This window comes from Chiloscyllium punctatum, chromosome 11 (genome assembly GCF_047496795.1).
Source record: "Chiloscyllium punctatum isolate Juve2018m chromosome 11, sChiPun1.3, whole genome shotgun sequence".
Classification (NCBI taxonomy): domain Eukaryota; kingdom Metazoa; phylum Chordata; class Chondrichthyes; order Orectolobiformes; family Hemiscylliidae; genus Chiloscyllium; species Chiloscyllium punctatum.
Window position 1 is genome coordinate 78494469 of NC_092749.1, and position 22353 is coordinate 78516821.

Genomic DNA, 22353 nt, shown 5'->3' on the forward strand with positions numbered 1-22353 from the left:
TTTCGCTACAAAGATTCCGCTCATTTGGGGGATCAATAGTATATTAACATGTTTGTACATACAGTTCACCAAAATTAAATTACCGGATGACTGGAAGTATGGAAAATAAAGAACGTGAAAGCATGGGAAGGGTTAAAGCATGAAGACCACTGGCAATCTGTTAAAAGGGGTCTGTGAAATGCTAAACTAATGAAAAGGTCACTGTGGCAGGGTGGGATAAGAGTAATGGAACGCTGCTACACCAATTAGCAGAGTCAGGTTGGGGCTGAAAGGTCACTGTGGTGGGATGAGATAACAACAATTAGTAAAGTCAGCTTTGCCTGCTAAATATCATCATGGCAGGTTGGGACAGGTCGTGACAATAAATATTTAGGATATGACATTAAATTATTTAATTAATAACTGGTAGAGTCAGCCTGCTTGAGACCCTTGTGGCAGAACATGACATTAAATATTTATTCAATGGTTAGCAGGGTCAGGCTGAGACAGGAGACCATTGCGGTAGATGGGGTAGTAAAATATCTAATCATGACATTAGAATAATATTTAGCAAGGACTGAATGGAAGATCATTGTGGCAGAGGTGGTAGTAAAGTATCTAATCATGACATTAGAATGTAGGAAAAACTATAGTGGCAGAAGTCGAGAGATAATATGAACATTATTGGTTTATTATACATCTGCAGTGAGGTAGTTCTGACTAATCGGTAAAAGGGTGAAGGGTGTTAGGTGAGGGGGTAAATGTAGGGGAATGGGTCTGGGTGGGTTGCGCTTCGGTGGGTCGGTGTGGACTTGTTGGGCCAAAGGGCCTGTTTCCACGCTGTAACTAATCTAAATCTTAAAAAAAACAAATGACTGCAGATGCTGGAAACCAGATTCTGGATGAGTGGTGCTGGAAAAGCACAGCAGTTCAGGCAGCATCCGAGGAGCAGTAAAATCGACGTTTCGGGCAAAAGCCCTTCATCAGGTTGGGCATACTGATAAGCTAACAAAAACATAATAACAAAAAGGTATAAAGAGCCACAGACTCTGAGCTTCGGAGACATTCAAGAATTCGCTCTCTCAGTGTCACGGTTTTTTTGTTTGCAAATAAAAGACCTACTTCTTGCGGAACTCTCCGCGTCTCCTGGTGGTTCGCTACATTTTCTCCAGGATAAAAGTAACTTCCGATTCGCCGAAGGACAGTCGGATAACCAAGCTTCTTCTTCACGCAGACACAACCCCAATCACCCAACACACACTTGAAATTTCACAACAGCAACTACGAATACTGATAAGCACTTGTTCCCCAATTCGGAACTCTACTGAATCCTAGAATTTCCTATCCAGTCCAAGTTGAGCAAACCAGAACTTCCGGATGTAAATCCCAAAATTGCTTTCTTTATTAGTTGGCCTCCTGATCTCCTCCAGAAGCGAAATATTCCGTATGTACCTTTACAATACCACTTACTATTTCAGGACCACATCTGCAAGGCCAAAAACTGGAACCTCTCAATATTCAGACTTAATCGAGTCAATGATTTAATTTCTAAAACTTCAGCCCTCAGAGCCATTCACCCACAGGCCCCGGTTCACCAACAATCCGCCCCCCCCCCCCAACAACATCCAAGAGGGCAATACCACGGGACAGGGTCCTACCCTCTGGCTCCACTCACCCCATCCTTCACAACGCGAAAACAAATCTTCTAAACAAACACTTACAAGTCCATGATACCGAAGAAAATATTCTGCTGAAATCTAGTGTTCTCCCTGAGTCCTGGCAGCAACGACCACACGCACAAAGTCCGCGTCACACGTAGAGAACACCTTCCCGGCCAACAACAGGCGCTCCCCCGTCACGTGATGCCGAGGCGCTGAAACTTCGTCTAATGGTATTGTTTGTTAGAAATTGTACAAAATCATATTAATTTTAACTTAACCTAATAAGTGACGTTTTTGCGACTAATAAACAAATAGCAGCGAATCCTAGAAATTTACGTACAGAGGATAGACACTCAGTCCAGGGTTAGAGGAAAGCACTGCCGAGGCTGGAATCCAAGGTAGAGAAGAAAGAGGCTGGAAGAACGTTAGAAACCAGGCAGTATCAGGGAGTGGAGAAGTCAACCTATCGCAGGTGTAACCCAGGCCCACGGTTACACCTGAAACGCTGCCTGCTGATCACACAGCATTGCCCTTTGATGTGAAGGGCAGTGCTTGTCACTGGCCACTCGGGTGTTTTGCCTATCTTGGGAAGTTGGATGTGTGTGTGTAAAAAAAAAAGAAGAAACGCTGCCTGGCTTGCTGTGTTCTTCCAGCCTCCTGCTTGTCTACATTCAGTTCAGGATTGTCTGCACAGCGGCCCAGGGTTGTTTGTCTCAACCCCACCTTGGTCCTTAAACTACCGCAGGCACCTCCCAAATGAGGTAAAAACAATGACTGTAGATGCTGGAAACCACATTCTGGATTAGTGGTGCTGGAAGAGCACAGATAACCCGTTGAGGTTATCTACTTTTCAGGCAGATGTTTTAGCACCCCTCCATCCTTTTAGGCGAAGCATCCCAGCGTATCCTACAAATCTCCTTGATAAAGGAAAAAAACTAATGCCCTTTCCATTTATCCAGACCTTTGATATATTGTTATATTATTCATAAAGAGCTCTAAAGTAACAGTTTCATAAAGGTAGAGATATCACTTGGGATTCTGGATTAGTGGTGCTGGAAGAGCACAGTAGTTCAGGCAGCATCCAAAGAGCTTCGAAATCGACGTTTCGGGCAAAAGTCCTTCATCAGGAATAAAGGCAGTGAGCCTGAAGCGTGGAAAGATAAGCTAGATGAGGGTGGGGGTGGGGAGAAAGTAGCATAGAGTACAATGGGTGAGTGGGTGAGTGGGGGAGGGGATGAAGGTGATAGGTCAGGGAGGAGAAGGTGGAGTGGATAGTTGGAAAAGGAGATAGGCAGGTAGGACAAGTCATGGGGACAGGGCTGAGCTGGAAGTTTAGAGCTAGGGTGCGGTGGGGGAAGGGGAAATGAGGAAACTGTTGAAGTCCACATCAATGCCCTGGGGTTGAAGTGTTCCGAGGCGGAAGATGAGGCATTCTTCCTCCAGGCATGTGGTGGTGAGGGAGCAGCAGTGAAGGAGGCCCAGGACCTCCATGTCCTCGGCAGAGTGGGAGGGGGAGTTGAATGTTGGGCCACAGGGCGGTGTGGTTGATTGGTGCGGGTGTCCTGGAGATGTTCCCTAAAGCGCTCTGCTAGGAGGCGCCCAGTCTCCCCAACGTAGAGGAGACCGCATCGGGAGCAACGGATACAATAAATGATATTAGGGGATGTACAAGTAAAACTTTGATGGATGTGGAAGGCTCCTTTTGGGCCTTGGAAAGAGGTGAGGGAGGAGATGTGGGCGCAGGTTTTACAGTTCCTGCGGTGGCAGGAGAAAGTGCCAGGATGGGACGGTGGGTTGTAGGGGGGCATGGACCTGACCTGGAGGGAACGGTCTTTGCGGAAGGCGGAAAGGGATGGGAAGGGAAATATATCCCTGGTGGTGGGGTCTGTTTGGAGGTGGCGGAAATGTTGGCGAATGATTTGGTTTATGCGAAGGTTGGTAGGGTGGAAGATGAGCACCAGGGGCATTCTGTCCTTGTTACGGTTGGAGGGGTGGGGTCTGAGGGCGGAGGTGCGGGATGTGGACGAGATGCGTTGGAGGGCATCTTTAACCACGTGGGAAGGGAAATTGCGGTCTCTAAAGAAGGAGGCCATCTGGTGTGTTCTGTGGTGGAACTGGTCCTCCTGAGAGCAGATCCGGCGGAGGCCGAGGAATTGGGAATACGGGATGGCATTTTTGCAAGAGGTAGGGTGGGAAGAGGTGTAATCCAGGTAGCTGTGGGAGTCGGTGGGTTTGTAAAAAATGTCAGTGTCAAGTCGGTCGTCATTAATGGAGATGGAGAGGTCCAGGAAGGGGAGGGAGGTGTCAGAGATGGTCCAGGTAAATTTAAGGTCAGGGTGGAATGTGTTAGTGAAGTTGATTAATTGCTCAATCTCCTTGCGGGAGCACGAGGTGGCGCCAATGCAGTCATCAATGTAGCGGAGGAAGAGGTTGGGAGTGGTGCCGGTGTAATTATAGAAGATCAACTGCTCTACGTAGCCAACAAAGAGACAGGCATAGCTGGGGCCCATACGTGTGCCCATGGCTACCCGTTTGGTCTGGAGGAAGTGGGAGGATTCAAAGGAGAAATTGTTAAGGGTGAGGACCAGTTCGGCCAAACGAATGAGAGTGTCGGTGGAAGGGTACTGTTGGGGACGACGGGAGAGGAAGAAACGGAGAGCTTGGAGGCCCTGGTCGTGGCAGATGGAGATTTTGAGGGATTGGCTATCCATGGTGAAGATGAGGCGTTGGGGACCGGGGAAACGAAAGTCTTGGAGGAGGTGGAGGGTGTGGGTGGTGTCTCGAACATATGTGGGGAGTTCCTGGACTAGGGGGGATAGGACAGTGTCGAGGTAGGTAGAGATGAGTGGGGCAGGAGCATGCTGAGACAATGGGTCGGCCAGGGTGGTCAGGCTTGTGGATCTTGGGAAGGAGATAGAACCGGGCAGTGCAGGGTTCCCGGACTATGAGGTTGGAAGCTGTGGGTGGGAGATCTCCTGAGGTGATGAGGTTCTGTATGGTTTGGGAGATGATGGTTTGGTGATGGGGGGTGGGGTCATGGTCGAGGGGGCAGTAGGAAGAGGTGTCCTCGAGTTGACGTTTGGCTTCAGCGGTGTAGAGGTCAGTGTGCCAGACTACCACTGCGCCCCCTTTATCCGCTGGCTTGATGGTGAGGTTGGCATTGGAGCAGAGGGATTGGAGGGCTGCGCGTTGGGAGGGTGAGAGGTTGGAGTGGGGGAGGTAGGTAGACAGGTTGAGGCGGTTAATGTCCTGGCGGCAGTTGGAAATGAAGAGGTCGAGGGCGGGTGTCCAGGTGGATGCAGTGTGTTGGAGGTGGGCGAAGGGGGTCCTCAGAAGGTGGGCGGGAGTCCTGATTGTGAAAGTAAGCTTGGAGGCGGAGGCAACGGAAGAATTGTTCGACGTCACGGCATATATTAAATTCATTGATGCTTGGACGGAGGGGGATGAAGGTGAGTCCTCAGTGAGGGGGAAGTCTGGGGGGATGGTGAAAACTCAGCAGGGCTGGGAGCTGGGATCTGGTGTGGGTGTAGAGCTGGGAGTGGGGGCAGAACCTGTAACTGGAGTGGGTGTGATGGTGGGGGGAATGGGGGTGGAGTCATGACCTGGGGTAGTGATCCCCTCTGGGTTCTGAGGGGTGGGGATAGTGACAGTGGGGTCTGTGGGGGGGCGTGTCAGCAGAATCCAGGTGAGTGGCACTGGTGGGGGCTGAAGTGGTGGTGACCATGGCAGTAGGGGTGGCAGAAGTCACTGAGCGTGTGACATCAACAATGATGTGAGGGGCAGAAGTGATGCATGAGGAATTGTGAGGGGTGGAAGTGGTTGTGGGAGTGGCCATGATGGTGGCGGAAGTGACATAATCAATCAGCGTGGGGGTGCAGCTGCATCAGCCGCATGGCTAATGGCGGAATAGATTCCGAGGCCAGGGGAATCTTCTGGAATGTTTGAGGAGAGCTGGTTATGGAGGTGGGTAGATAAAAGTTTGTTGTACTTACAGTTTTTTATGTTTTGTGAGATGGAATTGAAATACTGTTTGTTGAGAGTATGAATTCTCCTGAGGATGTAGTACAGAGTGGGTCCTTTGCAATTCTGAGAGAGTGTGGCCCTTAGCTGAGGCAGGGCTGACTGTAGAGAGGTAGGTGCTGGCGCATTGCTGTGAGCGTGGAGCGGAGGATCTTGAAGGAGAACTGTTGCTGGTGTTGTTGAATTTGTAGTCTGTACCTTTTGTCCTGTTCGGGTCCGAACTCTGCTGGTTTAAAGGTGGTCGAGAGTCCGTGTGGGATGAGTTGGTTACGGAGGCAGGCACTGAGGAAGCAAATGTGGCTGTGGTAGCGAGTTTGTTTCACGACATGGTTGAAGAGCTTCAGGGCAGAGGAAATGACCCGGGAGTTGCAGTGGGAGAGGGACTCCGTGAGATTCTTATACTGGATTAGTGGTGCTGGAAGAGCACAGCAGTTCAGGCAGCATCCAACGAGCAGCGAAATCAACGTTTCGGGCAAAAGCCCTTCATCAGGAATAAAGGCAGTGAGCCTGAAGCATGGAGAGATAAGCTAGAGGAGGGTGGGGGGGGGGGGGGAAGAGAGTAGCATAGAGTACAATGGGTGAGTGGGGGAGGAGATGAAGGTGATAGGTCAAGGAGGAGAGGGTGGAGTGGATAGGTGGAAAAGAAGATAGGCAGGTCGGACAAGTCAAGGAGACAGTAACTGAGCTGGAAGCTTAAAACTAGGATGAGGTGGGGGAAGGGGAGATGAGGAAGCTGTTGAAGTCCACATTGATGCCCTGGGGTTGAAGTGTTCCGAGGCGGAAGATGAGGCGTTCTTCCTCCAGGCGTCTGGTGGTGAGGGAGCGGCGGTGAAGGAGGCCCAGGACCTCCATGTCCTCGGCAGAGTGGGAGGGGGAGTTGAAATGTTGGGCCACGGGGCGGTTTGGTTGATTGGTGCGGGTGTCTCGGACATGTTCCCTAAAGCGCTCTGCTAGGAGGCGCCCAGTCTCCCCAATGTAGAGGAGACCACATCGGGAGCAACGGATACAATAAATGATATTGGTGGATGTGCAGGTGAAACTTTGATGGATGTGGAAGGCTCCTTTAGGGCCTTGGATAGAGGTGAGGGAGGAGGTGTGGGCACAGGTTTTACAGTTCCTGCGGTGGCAGGGGAAAGTGCCAGAATGGGAGGGTGGGTCGTAGGGGGGTGTGGACCTGACCAGGTAGTCACGGAGGGAACGGTCTTTGCGGAAGGCAGAAAGGGGTGGGGAGGGAAATATATCCCTGGTGGTGGGGTCTTTTTGGAGGTGGCGGAAATGTCGGTGGATGATTTGGTTGATGCGAAGGTTTGTAGGGTGGAAGGTGAGTCCACACCCCCCTACGACCCACCCTCCCATTCTGGCACTTTCCCCTGCCACCGCAGGAACTGTAAAACCTGCGTCCACACCTCCTCCCTCACCTCTATCCAAGGCCCTAAAGGAGCCTTCCACATCCATCAAAGTTTCACCTGCACATCCACCAATATCATTTATTGTATCCGTTGCTCCCGATGTGGTCTCCTCTACATTGGGGGAGACTGGGCGCCTCCTAGCAGAGCGCTTTAGGGAACATGTCCGAGACACCTGCACCAATCAACCAAACCGCCCCGTGGCCCAACATTTCAACTCCCCCTCCCACTCTGCCGAGGACATGGAGGTCCTGGGCCTCCTTCACCGCCGCTCCCTCACCACCAGACGCCTGGAGGAAGAACGCCTCATCTTCCGCCTCGGAACACTTCAACCCCAGGGCATCAACGTGGACTTCAACAGCTTCCTCATCTCCCCTTCCCCCACCTCATCTTAGTTTCAAGCTTCCAGCTCAGTTACTGTCTCCTTGACTTGTCCGACCTGCCTATCTTCTTTTCCACCTATCCACTCCACCCTCTCCTCCTTGACCCTATCACCTTCATCTCCTCCCCCACTCACCCATTGTACTCTATGCTACTCTCTCCCCACCCCCACCCTCCTCTAGCTTATCTCTCCATGCTTCAGGATCACTGCCTTTATTCCTGGTGAAGGGCTTTTGCCCGAAACGTTGATTTCGCTGCTCGTTGGATGCTGCCTGAACTGCTGTGCTCTTCCAGCACCACTAATCCAGTATTTGATTTTCAGCATCTGCAGTCATTGTTTTTACCTCCCTGAGATTCTTGTAGAGAGAGGAGGAAAACTTCTTCAAGGCAGGCATCCTTGCAAGAGGATTCGCAGTAGGGTTAAAAACAATGACTGCAGATGCTGGAAACCAGATTCTGGATTAGTGGTGCTGGAAGAGCACAGCAGTTCAGGCATCACTTGGGACCTGAGCAAGTGTATCCTCAGACGTTGTGGGAAACTCAGGAAGAAATTGCAAAGCCCTTAGCAGACATATTTGTATCATTGACAGCCACTGGTGAGGTGCTGGAAGACAGAAGGATAGCTAATGTTATGCCATTATTTAAGAAAGGTTGCAAAGAAAAGCCAATGAACTACAGATTGGTGACTCTTACTTTGGGTTGGGTACATTGTTGGAGGGGATTCTGAAAGACAGGGCGTACATATATTTGGAAACACAAAAACTGATCAGCAATAGTCATGGCATTGTGAGACATGACTTCCCATGCACAAATTTGATTCTGTTTTTTGAAGATGTGACCAAGAACATGAAATTAAGGCAGAGCAGCAGACATTGTTGACATGGACTTTAGCAAGACCTTCAACGCACGTGGTAGACTGGTTAATAACTCAAATCATATGGGATTCAGGGAGAGTTGGCCAATTGAATACAAAATTGAGGGTGGTGATGGAAGATTGTTCAGTTGGAGGCCTGTGATCAGCAGTGTGTCGCAGAGTGGTGCGAGGTCCAATGTTGTTTGTCATTTATATAAATGATTTGGAATGAGAATATAGTAGGCATGGTTAGTAAGTTTGCCAAAAATGGTGTCATTGAGATATACAGCATGGAAACAGACCCTTCAGCCCAATCCTTCCATGCGGACCAGATATTCCAACCCAATCTAGTCCCACCTGCCAGCACCCGGCCCATATCCCTCCAAACCCTTCCTATTCATATACCCATGCAAATGTCTCTTAAATGTTGCAATTGTACCAGCCTCCACCACATCCTCTAGCAGCTCATTCCATACCCATAGCACTCTCTGCGTGAAAAAGTTGCACCTTAGGTCCCTTTTATATCTTTCCCCTCTCACCCTAAACCATTGCCCTCTATTTCTGGAGTCCCCGGCCCCAGCGAAAAGACCTTGTCTATCTATCCTATCCATGTCCCGCAATTTTGTAAACCTCGAAGGTCACCCCTCAGCCTCCGATGCTCTGGGGAAAACAGCCCCAGCCTCTGCCCATAGCTCAAATACTCCCACCCTGGCAACATCCTTGTAAATCTTTTCTGAACCATTTCAAGTTTCACAACATCTTTCCAATAGGAAGGAGACCAGAATTGCACGCAATATTCCAACAGTGGCCTAACCAATGTGCTGTACAGCCGCAACATGATGTCCCAACTCCTGTACTTAATACTCTGACCAATAAAAGAAAGCATACCAAACGCCTTCTTCACTATCCTATCTACCTGCGACTCCACTTTCAAAGAGCTGTCAAGCTGCACTCCAAGATCTCTTTGTTCAGCAACACTCCATAGGAACTTACCATTAAGTCCTACTCAAATTTGCTTTCTCAAAATGCAGCACCTTGCATTTATCTGAATTAAACTCCATCTGCCACTTCTCAGCCCATTGGCCCATCTGGTCCAGATCCTGTTGTAATTGGAGGTAACCTTCTTTGCTGTCCACTATACCTCCTTGCAGCACCTTGCATTTATCTGAATTAAACTCCATCTGCCACTTCTCAGCCCATTGGCCCATCTGGTCCAGATCCTGTTGTAATTGGAGGTAACCTTCTTTGCTGTCCACTATACCTCCAATTTTGGTGTCATCTGCAAACTTACTAACTATAACTCTAATGCTCGCATCCAAATTATTTATATAAATGTCAAAAGGTAGAGGACCCAGCACAGATCCTTGTGGCACTCCACTGATCACAGGCCTCCAGTCTGAAAAACAACCTTCCACCACCACCCTCTGTCATCTACCTTTGAGCCAGTTCTGTATCCAAATGGCTAGTTCTCCCTTTATTCCATGAGATCTAACCTTGCTAATCAGTCTCCCATGGGGAACCTTGTCGAACACCTTACTGAAGTCCATTTAGATCACATCTACCACTCTGCCCTCATCAATCCTCTTTGTTACTTCTTCAAAACACTCAATCAAGTTTGTGAGACATGATTTCCCACACACAAATCCGTGTTGACTATCCCTAATCAGTCCTTGCTTTTCCAAATACATGTACATCCTGTCCCTCAGGATTCCCTCCAACAACTTGCCCACCACAGACGTCAGGCTTGCTGCTCTATAGTTCCCTGGCTTGTCCTTACTACCCTTCTTATACAGTGGCACCACGTTTGCCAACCTCCAGTCTTCCGGCACCTCACCTGTAACTATCGATGATACAAAAATCACAGCAAGAGGTCCAGCAATCACTTCCCTAGCTTCCCACAGAATCCTCAGGTACACCTGATCAGGTCCCGGGGATCTATCCACCTTTATGCGTTTCAAGACATCCAGCACTTCCTCCTCTGTAATGTGGACATTTTGCAAGGTGTCATCATCTACTTTGTTACTTTCTATATCTTCCATATCCTTTTCTGCAGTAAATACGGATGCAAAATACTCATTTCGTATCTCACCCCCACTTCTGCAGCTCCACACAAAGGCCAACTTGCTGATCTTTGAGGGGCCCTATTCTCTCCCTAGTTACCCTTTTGTCCTTAATGTATTTGTAAATACCCTTTGGATTCTCCTTTACTTTATTTGCCAAAGCTATTTCATGTCCTCTTTTTGCCCTCCTGATGTCCCGCTTAGAGTATAAAGGTAGTAGGAGTATACTTAAGGATTCACTTGATCTACCCTGTCTATACACTTCATTCTTTTTCTTAACCAAACCCTCAATTTCTTTAGTCATCCAGCATTCCCTATACCTACCAGCCTTCCCTTTCACCCGAACAGGAATATACTTTCTCTGGATTCTCGTTATCTCATTTCTGAAGGCTTCCCATTTTCCAGCTGTCCCTTTACCTGCGAACATCTGCTCCAATAAGCTTTTGAAAGTTCTTGCCTAATACTGTCAAAATTGGCCTTTCTCCAATTTAGAACTTCAACGTTTAGATCTGGTCTGTCCTTTTCCATCACTATTTTAAATCTAATGGAATTAGGGTCACTGGCCCCAAAGTGCTCCCCCACTGAGACCTCAGTCACATGCCCTGCCTTATTTCCCAAGAGTAGGTAAAGTTTTGCAACTTTTCTAGTAGGTACACCCACATACTGAATCAGAACATTTTCTTGTACGCACTTAACACTATTGCAGTCCCAGTCTCTGTTTAGAAAGTTAAAATCCCCGACCATAACCACCCTATTATTCTTACAAATATCTGGATTAGTGGTGCTGGCAGAGCACAGCAGTTCAGGCAGCATCCAAGGAGCAGCGAAATCGACGTTTCGGGCAGAAGCCCTTCATCAGGAATAAAGGCAGTGAGCCTGAAGCATGGAGAGATAAGCTAGAGGAGGGGGAGGGTGGGGGTGGGGAGAAAGTAGCATAGAGTACAATGGGTGAGTGGGGGAGGGGATAAAGGTGATAGGTCAGGGAGGAGAGGGTGGAGTGGATAGGTAGAAAAGGAGATATGCAGTTAGGACAAGTCCGGACAAGTCATGGGGACAGGGCTGAGCTGGAAGTTTGGAACTAGGGTGAGGTGGGGGAAGGGGAAATGAGGAAACTGTTGAAGTCCACATTGATGCCCGGGGGTTGTAGTGTTCCGAGGCGGAAGATGAGGCGTTCTTCCTCCAGGCATCTGGTGGTGAGGGAGCGGCGGTGAAGGAGGCCCAGGACCTCCATGTCGTCGGCAGAGTGGGAGGGGGAGTTGAAATGTTGGGCCACGGGGCGGTGTGGTTGATTGGTGCGGGTGTCCCGGAGATGTTCGCTAAAGCGCTCTGCTAGGAGGCGCCCAGTCTCCCCAGTGTAGAGGAGACCGCATCGGGAGCAACGGATACAATAAATGATATTAGTGGATGTGCAAGTAAAACTTTGATGGATGTGGAAGGCTCCTTTAGGGCCTTGGATAGAGGTGAGGGATGAGGTGTGGACGCAGGTTTTACAGTTCCTGCGGTGGCAGGGGAAAGTGCCAGGATTGGAGGGTGGGTTGTAGTCAACGAGGGAACGGTCTTTGCGGAAGGCGGAAAGGGGTGGGGAGGGAAATATATCCCTGGCGGTGGGGTCTTTTTGGAGGTGACAGAAATGTCGGCAGATGATTTGGTTTATGTGAAGGTTGGTCGGGTGGAAGGTGAGCACCAGGGGTGTTCTGTCCTTGTTACGGTTGGAGGGGTGGGGTCTGAGGGCAGAGGTGTGGGATGTGGACGAGATGCGTTGGAGGGCATCTTTAACCAAGGTGCTGAAACTTTGTTTAATGGTATTGTTTGTTAGAAATTGTAGAAAATCATTAATTTTAACTTAACCTAATAAGTGACGTTTTTGCGACTAATAAACAAATAGCAGCAAATCATAGAAATTTACGTACAGAGGATAGACACTCAGTCCAGGGTTAGAGGAAAGCACTGCCGATGCTGGAATCCAAGGTAGAGAAGAAAGAGGCTGGAAGAACGCCGCAAACCAGGCAGTATCAGGGAGTGGAGAAGTCAACCTATCGCAGGTGTAACCCAGGCCCACGGTTACACCTGAAACGCTGCCTGGCTTGCTGTGTTCTTCCAGCCTCCGGCTTGTCTACATTCAGTTCAGGATTGTCCGCACAGTGGTCCAGGGTTGTCTGTCTCAACCCCACCTTGGTCCCTAAACTACTGCAGGCACCTCCCAAATGAGATGAGGTTATCTACTCTTCAGGCAGATGTTTTAGCACCCCTCCATCCTTTTAGGGGAAGCATCCACATACTAAATCAGAAAATTGTCTTGTACACACTTAAGAAATTCCTCTCCATCTAAACTTTCAACACTATGGCAGTCCCAGTCCCAGTCCCAGTCGATGTTTGGAAAGTTTAAATCCCCTACCATAACCACCATATTATTCGTACAGATAGTTGAGATCTCCTTACAAGTTTGTTTCTCAATTTCCCTCTGACTATTGGGGGAGTCTACAATACACTCCCAATAAGGTGATCATCCCTTTCTTATTTCTTAGTTCCACCCAAATAACTTCCCTGGATGTATTTCCGGGAATATCCTCCCTCAGCACAGTTGAAGGTTATCCCTTATGAAAAACACCACACCCCCTCCTCTCTTGCCTCCCTTTCTATCCTTCCCGTAGAATTTGCTTCCTGGAACATTAACTGCCAGTCCTGTCCATCCCTGAGCCATGTCTCTATAATTACTAGGATATCCCAGTCCCATGTTCCTAACCATGCCCTGAGTATTGCATTGAAATAAATGCAGTTTAATTTATTCAGCCTACCTTGTCCCTGCCTGCCCTGACTGTTTGACTCGCTTCTGTTCTCAAAATGTACCAGTCTCGGATTGATCTATTTCCTCTCTATCTCCCTGGGTCCCACCACCACCACCCCCCCCCCCCCCCACCATACTAGTTTAAATCCTCCCAAGCAATTCTAGCAAATCTCCCTGCCAGTATATTAGTCCCCTTCCAATTTAGGTGCAATCCGTCCTTCTTGTACATCTGGTGCCTTTCTCTTGCATCATAGCAGATAAAGCTAAACAGTTATCACTATTTTATTCATTTTAAGTTCTGTGAGAAAGAACAACAGCTGCAAGGTTATGCCAAGATTCTTACATTCATTCTCAAGGTTACTGTGACTGCAGTAGCCATTTTAAACTTAAGACAAATTACTATTGCCAGGTGGAGATTGAAAATGGATGCTTTTAATTGTTGATTCCACTATACTTTATCACATGTCCTGTGCAAATGTATTTTAAATGTTGCAGTTGTACCAGCCTCTGCCACTTTTTCTCTTGCAGCACGTTCCATATAAGCACCACCCTCTGTGTGTAAAGGTTGCGCCTCAGGTCCCTTTTAAATCTTTCCTCTCCCACATTAAACCCATACCTCTAGTTTTGGACTCTCCTACCCTGTGGAAAAGATCTTGGTTATTCACCTTATCTATGCCTCTTGATTTTATAAACCTGTCTCGGGTCACACCTAAGAATCTTACGCTCCAGGGAAAAAGTCCCAACCCATTCAACATCTCCTGATAACTCAAACCTGATGATCCAGTAACATCCTTGTAGAATCATTGAATCCCTACAGCTCGGAAACAGGTCATTCAGCGCATTGAGTCCACAATGACCCTCTGAAGAGGGGACCCACACCATCGCTATAACCCTGCATTTCCCATGACTAATCCATCCTGCCTGCACATTCCTGGACACTATGGATAATTTAGCATGGCCAATCCACAGAGTCCATGCATCTTTGAACTGTGGGAAGAAACCAGACCACCTGTAGGAAACCCACTGTCGACACAGGAAGAATGTGCAAACTCCAGACAGACAGGCTCCCGAGAGGAAATCGAATCCAGATCTCGTGTGCTGTGAGATAGCAGTGCCGACCATAAAAGTAAATCCATTTTGCACCCTTTCCAATTTAATAACATCCTTCCTATAGCAGGGCAACCAGAATATCGCATAGCACTCCAAATGTGACCTTACCAATGTCTCATACATCTAGAACATTCTTATCCGATACTCAATGCTCTGACCAATGAAAGCAAGCATTCCAAACACCACTTCACTACCCTGTCTACCTGTGACGCCACTTTCAAGGAACTATGTACCTGCACCCTTAAGTCTCTCTGTTCAACAACACTCTCCAGGGTCTTACTATTAATTGTGTAAGTCCTTCTCTGGTTTGACTTAACAAATGCAACCTCACTTTATCTGAATTAAACACCATCTGCCATTCCTTGGTCCACTGGCCTAGTTAATCATGATCTCCCTGAATTCTTCGGGAATCTTCTTCACTATCCGTAGGATTCTGGGTAATCCAAGATGGAGGACAGGAAAACTTTCTGGCTGTAACAGCTGCTTCTTATATTGAGGTATTTTAGGTGTTGGAGGTGATTTCCTCGAATTCCAGGAGCAGCAATTGCTGTTGTATTGTTTTGGAACTTGGGGGAAAAAAATCAAAACAACAGCAGTTTTAAAAGGGAGAAGAACAAACAAAGGAAGCACATGGTGAGGTCAGTGCAGGAGAGAAAGAGAAAGAAAGAAAGTGACACAGCAGTGAACCTGCACAGTCACTGCCTTTGTTGTTTGAATTCATGTATCGCTGGGACATTGGACTGCGCCTGGGAAAATTAACAAACAGTGAAATTCACAACTGATCTTGGAGGAACTGTTTGGGTGAAGTTCACAGCACAGAAGCAGATAAGTGTATTATTTTTAAGTGGGACCTATAGAAAGTCTGCAGAAGTGAGTAGAGTGGGTTCTTTCTTGATGACATGTTTTTTGAGATGTGTCTGTTGATTAAACTTAAAATATAAGCCATAACTATTAATTTAACCTGGGGCAGTGTTTTGTAGAGGAATAAGACACTGTTATTTTCTGGGTCTGTAGATTGTGAAGGAGCAAGAATTGCCTTTAGTAGATTCACAATGCGCTTCTTGTCAGATGTGGGCGTTTAAAGAGAGTTTAAGGGTTTCTGTGGATTATATCTGCAATAAATGCTGTTGGTTGTGAATCTTATCAGATCAAATGGATTGGTTGGAGAGACGGTCAGGAGCAATGAGGAATTTGCAACGGCAACAGTATGTGATGGATGGCAGTTATAGGAAGGGGGAAAGTCTCAGATACAGTCACATAGATGGGTTAACTCCAGGAAAGGTAAGAGAGGTAGGCAGCTAGTGCAGGAGCCTTCTGTGGTTATACCCATTTAAAACAAGTATGCTGTTTTGGAAAATGTAAGGGGTGATGGATTTGCAGGGGAACGTAGCACGAACAGCCAAGTTTCTGGTCTGGAGACTGGCTCTAATGCAATGAGGGATACATCAGGTTCCAAGAGATCAATTGTGTTAGGGCACTCTCTAATCAGAGGTACAGACAGACGTTTCTGTGGCCAGCAGTGAAAAATCAGAATGGTGTTGCTTTCCTGGTGCCAGGGCCAAGGATGTCTCAGACAGGGTGCAGAATGTTCTCCAGGGGGAGAGGGGCCAGCAAGAGGTCATTGTCCAAGTTGGAACCAATGACATAAGAGAAAAGGTTGAGATTCTGCAGGGAGATTAGAGTTAGGCAGAAATTTAAAAAGGAGGCCCTTGAGAGTAGTAATATCTGGATTACTCCCAGTGCTAAGAGCTAGTGAGGGTAGCAATAGGAGAATAGAGCAGATAAATGCATGGCTGAGGAGCTGGTGTATGGGAGAAGGATTCACATTTCTGGACCATTGGAATCTCTTTTGGGGTAGAAGTGACATGTACAATGTGGGAAAGGGAACATGCGAGAATGTAATGCAAATAAAGGCTATAAAATATGCTGCCTTCTTGCTAAAAATCAGAAATCTCTCAGTAGTCCATCCAGATACATCTTGATTGATACTCTGGATGATAGAATATCGATCTATTGATTTCTCGGCCAGCTTGATAACAATAAAAGAGTGTTATTTTGCAACCCATGAGTGGTCTGAGAATTTCTAAGTTTACACATGGAGCAGAAAGGTTTAGATTAGATTAGATTCCCTACAATGTGGAAACAGGCCCTTCAGCCCAACCAGCCCACACCGACCCTCTGACCCATTTCCCTCTGACTTATGCATCTAACACTATGAGCAATTTAGCATAGCCAATTCACCTGACCTGCACATATTTGGACTGAGGGAGGAAACCGGAGCACCTGGAGAAAACCCATGCAAACACATTGAGAATGTGCAAACTCCACACATACAGTCACCCCAGGCTGGAATCAAACCTAGGACCCTGGTGATGTGGAGGCAGCAGTGCTAACCACTGAGCCCTTGTGTTTAGAGGGATGAGCCAAATGCAGGCAAGTGGGTTTAGTTCAGTTTAGGAAACCTGGTTGGTATGCCACAAGTTGGACCAAAGGGCTTGTTTTCCTACTATATGAATCTATGACACTTAAATGAGCATACATCCTGGACAACCACATTGATACAATGGACTGGACCTTAATGCAGCAGTCAATCTACTAGCCAAATGGACTGATACAAGAAGTACATTTGTTGAAGTTCCAATATTTTGAGTGAAAAATGTGATTACTTGTGTCTTCAGTTTGACATGTTCCTATGAGTTAGAAGTATAGTGGCAGCAATTGTGGTTTAAAAAAAAATTTAAAGAAACTTAGAAAGAAACAACCCCAATTAGTAACTACATGGCATATGTAGGAAGCTACATAGGTTCTTACCAGAAATTTACAGCAATAACAATGGGTGATTTAAACCTACATATGAATTGGACAACAAAAATAGCCTGGAAGATAGAATGTTTCCCAGACAGTATCTTTGTGCAAATATGCTAATGCTGAAAATGTGTTGCTGGAAAAGCGCAGCAGGTCAGGCAGCATCCCAGGAACAGGAGAATCGACGTTTCGGGCATAAGCCCTTACTGTGCCTATTCTCAAATAGCTTAGGTGACCTACTTTTATGTTCTAGCTCCATTTTTGAATCCTTCCACAGAGTAAACATGGTTTTGTGAATGAGAAACTTGGTTGAGTTCTTTGAGGAATCAACAAACAACATGAAGAAAAGGGAACCTGTATAGAATCATGGAATCTCTCTAGGTGTGGTGTACTTAGATTTTGACAAGGTGCCACATAAAAAGTGATCAATTATAATAACATCCCTTGATGTAAAGGATAACACATTAACATATTGGTTAGCTAACAAGAAACAGGAGAAAGTGAGGACTGCAGATGCTGGGGATCAGAGCTGAAAACCCCAAGGCATTTTAGAAGTACATTAAACAGCATTACAAAGAAAAGAGTGGGGCCTATTGGAGATCACATGGTAATCTGCGTGGATCCAGAAGATGTGGGTGAGGTCTGAAATGAATGTTACTCATCTGCATTCACGAAAGAAATATGTTGTACCTGGTGAGGTTCTAAAGCATGTTAAAGTTAATAAGATTAAGATTATTAATAAAAGGTGGTATTAGATGTTTTAGCGGCATAAAAAGGTGCATAAATTCCCTGGGCCCGATGAAATGTATCCCAGACTGCAATGAAAGGCAAGACAGGAGATTGCTGGGGCCCTGGCAGAGATATTTAATTTTCACTGGTCACAGATGAAGAGACAGGTGACTGGAGGATAGCTAACATAGGACAGCATGGATAGGCCAGGTAATTACAGATCATTTAGTCTGACATCACTGATAAGAAAATTATTGAAAAAAATTCTGAGGGACTGAATACATCAATGCTTGGAAAGACAAAGACAAGGATTAATCACAGATTTGTTAGAAGGAGATCTTGTCTGTCTTATTTAATTGAATTTTTTGAAAAGATGACTAAATGCATTGATGAGGGTAATGCAGTTGATGTGGTTTACATTGTCTTGAGTAAGGCATTTCAAAAAGGTTCGTCCAAAAGATAAGAACCCATGCAACCGATGGCAAGTTGGCAAACTGCAACCAAAATCTTGCAGCAATTTGAAGGGAAATGGTGATTGTGGAGGCGTATGACCATCAGGTGTATCACAGATCAGTGCCAGGAGCCTTGTTGTTTGTTATGTACATTCACATGCAATTTGTTAGTGTGGAAGGTATAATTAGCAAGTCTGCAGATGACACCATAAGACATAGGAGTATAATTAGGGTGTATAATTCAGCCCATCAAGTCTGCCCCTCTATTCAATCATGGCTGATATGTCTCTCAACTCCAAGTCCCCATAACGGCACGGTGGCTCAGTGGTTAGCACTGCTGCCTCACAGCAACAGGGACCCGGGTTCAATTCCTGCCTCGGGCAACTGTCTGTGTGGAGTTTGCACTTTCTCCCCGTGTCTGCGTGGATTTCCTCCGGGTGCTCCAGTTTCCTCCCACAGTCTAAAGATGTGCAGGTTAGGTGAATTGGCCATGCTGAATTTCCCGTAATGGTAGGTGTAGGGGAATGGGTCTGGGTGGGTTGCTCTTCGGAAGGTCGGTGTGGGCTTGGTGGGCCAAAGGGCCTGTTTCCACACTGTATGGAATCTAATCTAATCTAATCATAACCCTTGATCCCCTTACCAATCAAAAAGCTATCTATTCTGTCTTAAATATCTCAATAACTTGGCCTCCACAGCACTCTGCAACGAGTTCCACAGATTAACCATCCTCTGGCTGAAAGAGTTCTTCCTCACCTCAGTTCGAAAGGGTTCAATCCAGTCCTGGTCTCTTCTACATCTTTTCCACGTCCACTCTATCAAGGCCTCTCAGTATTCTGTAAGTTTCAATCAGATTGCCACTTATTTTTCAAAACTCCATCGAGTACATACCCAGAGTTCTCATATGATAAGCCTTTCATCCTGGGATCATTCATATAAACCTCCTCTGTACCCCTCCAAGCACAGCACATCCTTCCTTAGATACAGTGCTCAAAACTGCTCACAATATTCCAAATGTGGTCTGACCAGAGCCTTATACAGCAGTACATTTTTGCTCCTGCATTCTATCCTTCTTGAAATGAATCCTAACATTGTGTTTGCCTTTCTAACTGCCACATGAACCTGCATGTTAACCTTAAAGGAATCCTGAACTCTGACTTCCAAGTCCTTTGTGCTTCAGATTTCTGAAGCCTTTCCCCACTTAGAAAATGATTACGCCTCTACTCTTCTACCAAAATGCACAACCACAGAATTCACCCATTGTATTCCATCTGCCATTTCTTCATCCACTTTCCTAGCCTGTCCAAGACTTCCTACAGCTTCTGGCTTCCTCAACACTACCTTCCCCTCCACTTTCTTTGTGTCAAATGCAAACTGAGTAACAATGCCCTCATTTCCTTCATCCAGATCAATAATGTTTAATATCAATATTTACGGACCCTGCAGAACTCTACTAATCGCCAGCTGCCATCCTGAAAGAGACTTCTTTACCCCTACTCTCTTGCCTTCTGCCAGTCAGCCAATTCTCGACCCATGCCAGTATCTTGTCCCTAACACCATGGTCTCCCACATTATTTCAGATCCTCCTGTGCGGCACCTTGTCAAAAGCCTTTTTGGAAATCTGAATAGATCATATCCACTGGCTCTCATTTGTTTAACATGCTTGTTACCTACTCAAAGAATTCTAACAGATTTTTCAGGTATGAATATCCCCTGACTCAGCCCTGCTTTCCCCATGCACTTGCAAGTACTTGGTAAACTCATCCCAAATGGACTCTTCAAATCGTACCAATGACTGAGGTCAGGCTAACCAGCTGACAGTTTCTGCTTTCTGCCTCAAATGATGAAAGAACTAAGCACATCAGTGCAAAAGATAAGGCTGAAGCTTTCGCAGCAATCTTCAACCAGAAGCACTGAGTGGATGATCCACCTCAGCTTCCTTCAATGGTCCCCAGCATTACAAATTCCAGTCTTCAGCCAATTCAATTCACTCTACATGATGATATTAAGAAATGGTTGGAGACATTGGATAGTGCAAAGGCTACGGGCCCTGACAACATTCTAGAAATAGTATTGAAGACTTGTACTCCAGAAATTGCCACTCCCTGTTTAAAATAAGCAACGTGCCACTTGATGCTCCTTCCACATTCCAGAATATAATGTGGCAGATTCTGGATTCAGTTTCATAGCTAATTTTTTTAGCACAATTAGGATCCCCGCAAGAATGGGGGATGGTTATAAACAGAAAAACAGAAAATGGAAGGTTATTCATACAAGCTGCCATACAGAAGTGTTTGCGAGAAGCAGGCTTCCCCAGAAGCAAGGACAGTGTATGGCAAATGGGATGGATATTGTTAACAGCTTTGTGTTCTATGTGTAGAGAATTAGAAGAGTGCCAGGCCAGAAAGGAAACTTAAGGCCGCAGTGACGGCATTAGAACAGTGTAACATCATTCTAGCAGAAGCAGTAAAGACAGCACAGAAGAGAGCCGAGAAGGTGGAAGAGAAGCACTGACCTAGTATGCTATCTGGTGAAGGTACAACAGAAAAAGAGAGCAAAACAGTGCAATTGGAAAGTTGACCCAGCCAATGTGCACACATTATTAACTCCACAATTAGAATTGTATAGAAATTTTGTCACAGGGACCAAATGCCTGGTATGCCATTATTGATCTAACAAATGTCTTTTTCTCGATACCAATAGGCCCAGAATCACAAGCTCAGTTTGATTTTACATGGGAAGCTTGCCAATATACCTTCTGTTGGCTACCACAAATTACCTACACCCAACCTTGTAGCAAGGGACTTAGATATGTGTCCACTGCACCAGACATTTATGCAGCACATTACATTGATTATATATTGATCCACGGACCAATGGATACTGCTTTGGCAGAAGCTCCAGCCATATTGGTGCACCATATGCAAGACAGAGGTTAGGAAGTGAACCCAAAGAAGATACAGGGACCAGCACAGTGCAGTTTTCAGACATTCAATGGACAAAAGGGGGATAGAGTCATCATTGAAAAAGTAAAGAATAAAAATACAAGAAATGGCTGTTCCAATTAGTAAGGCTGAGACATTGAAAATTATAGGTCTGTTTGGATATTGGTGCAGATATATGCCTCACTTTAACAGGTTAAGAAGATTTTTGTCATTACTTGAAAGAAAGCTCAGTTTGAATGGGGCGATGAACAACAGAAAGCATTGATGGCCGCGAAAGAGGCTGTAGCACTAGCACTTCCCCAGGCACCTCAGATACCTGGCTTACCATGTGAATGTCAAGTATCAGTAGTATAAAATGTAGCAACGTGGTGCTTATGGCAGAGACAGAAGGGGAAAGCAATGCCTTTGGGCTTCCAGTCCAGAAAACTGACTGAGGCAGCTATGCACTACACGTCATTTGAAAAGCAACCTCTGGCTTGCTACTGGGGCCTAGTAGAAACTGAAAAGCAGATGGGTGAGGACAAAGTGTTCCTCAGACCTGAATTATCAGTCCAGACATGTGTTACCTGATGTTGTGAACCACAAGATCGGTACCGCCCAATAAAGCTCCAATGTAAAATGAAAATGGTGTATGGCTGATTGAGCCAAGAAGGGAAAGGAAATGGTTGCCAACTCCATGTACAAATAGCTGAATACCTACCAAGTCAACAAACTCCGAGTTCCAATCTGGCTACACGTGCATCTCCAGTTCAATGGGACATTCTGTTTGAATAACTGTCCAAAGATACTCATCCCTCTGCTTGGTACACTGATGGATCAGCCACCTGGACGAATGGCCAAGGGTGATGTTGAGCAGTTTAATCCCCTCACACATACAATCATCCATAGTAAAGGAGATGGGGGAAATCCAGCCCATGTACCGCATTAGCTGCTGTGGTCCCAGCGCTGGAGAGTCAGTGTCTATATTAAGTATAAAGGGAAACTAGAGAGAGAATAGGGCCCCTCAAAGATTAGCAAGGTAGTCTATTTCAGAGGAGTCGCAGGAGATAAGGAGCTACTAAATGTGTACTTTGCATCAGTGTTTACTGAAGGAGAAGGACATGGAAGAAATAGAATGTGGGGAAATGAATGGTCACATCTCGAAAAATGTCCACATTATAGAAGATGGAT

The 22353-nt window shown here is 46.3% G+C and overlaps 1 protein-coding gene across 4 annotated transcripts in view; it reads right to left on the minus strand.

Moving 5' to 3' along the window:
- tmem181 (transmembrane protein 181) overlaps positions 1–22353 on the minus strand; it is a 253795-nt gene that overhangs the window by 209398 nt on the left and 22044 nt on the right. Inside the window, exon 1 of one of the 4 annotated variants that reach the window (XM_072581089.1) lies at positions 1701–1834. The exons of the other annotated variants lie outside the window; for them this stretch is intronic. Within the exon in view, the coding sequence (XP_072437190.1) occupies positions 1701–1708 (8 nt within the window). The 5' untranslated portion in view covers positions 1709–1834. Of the gene's footprint in view, positions 1–1700; positions 1835–22353 lie in introns of those variants that run through there. 4 annotated transcript variants of the gene reach the window in all.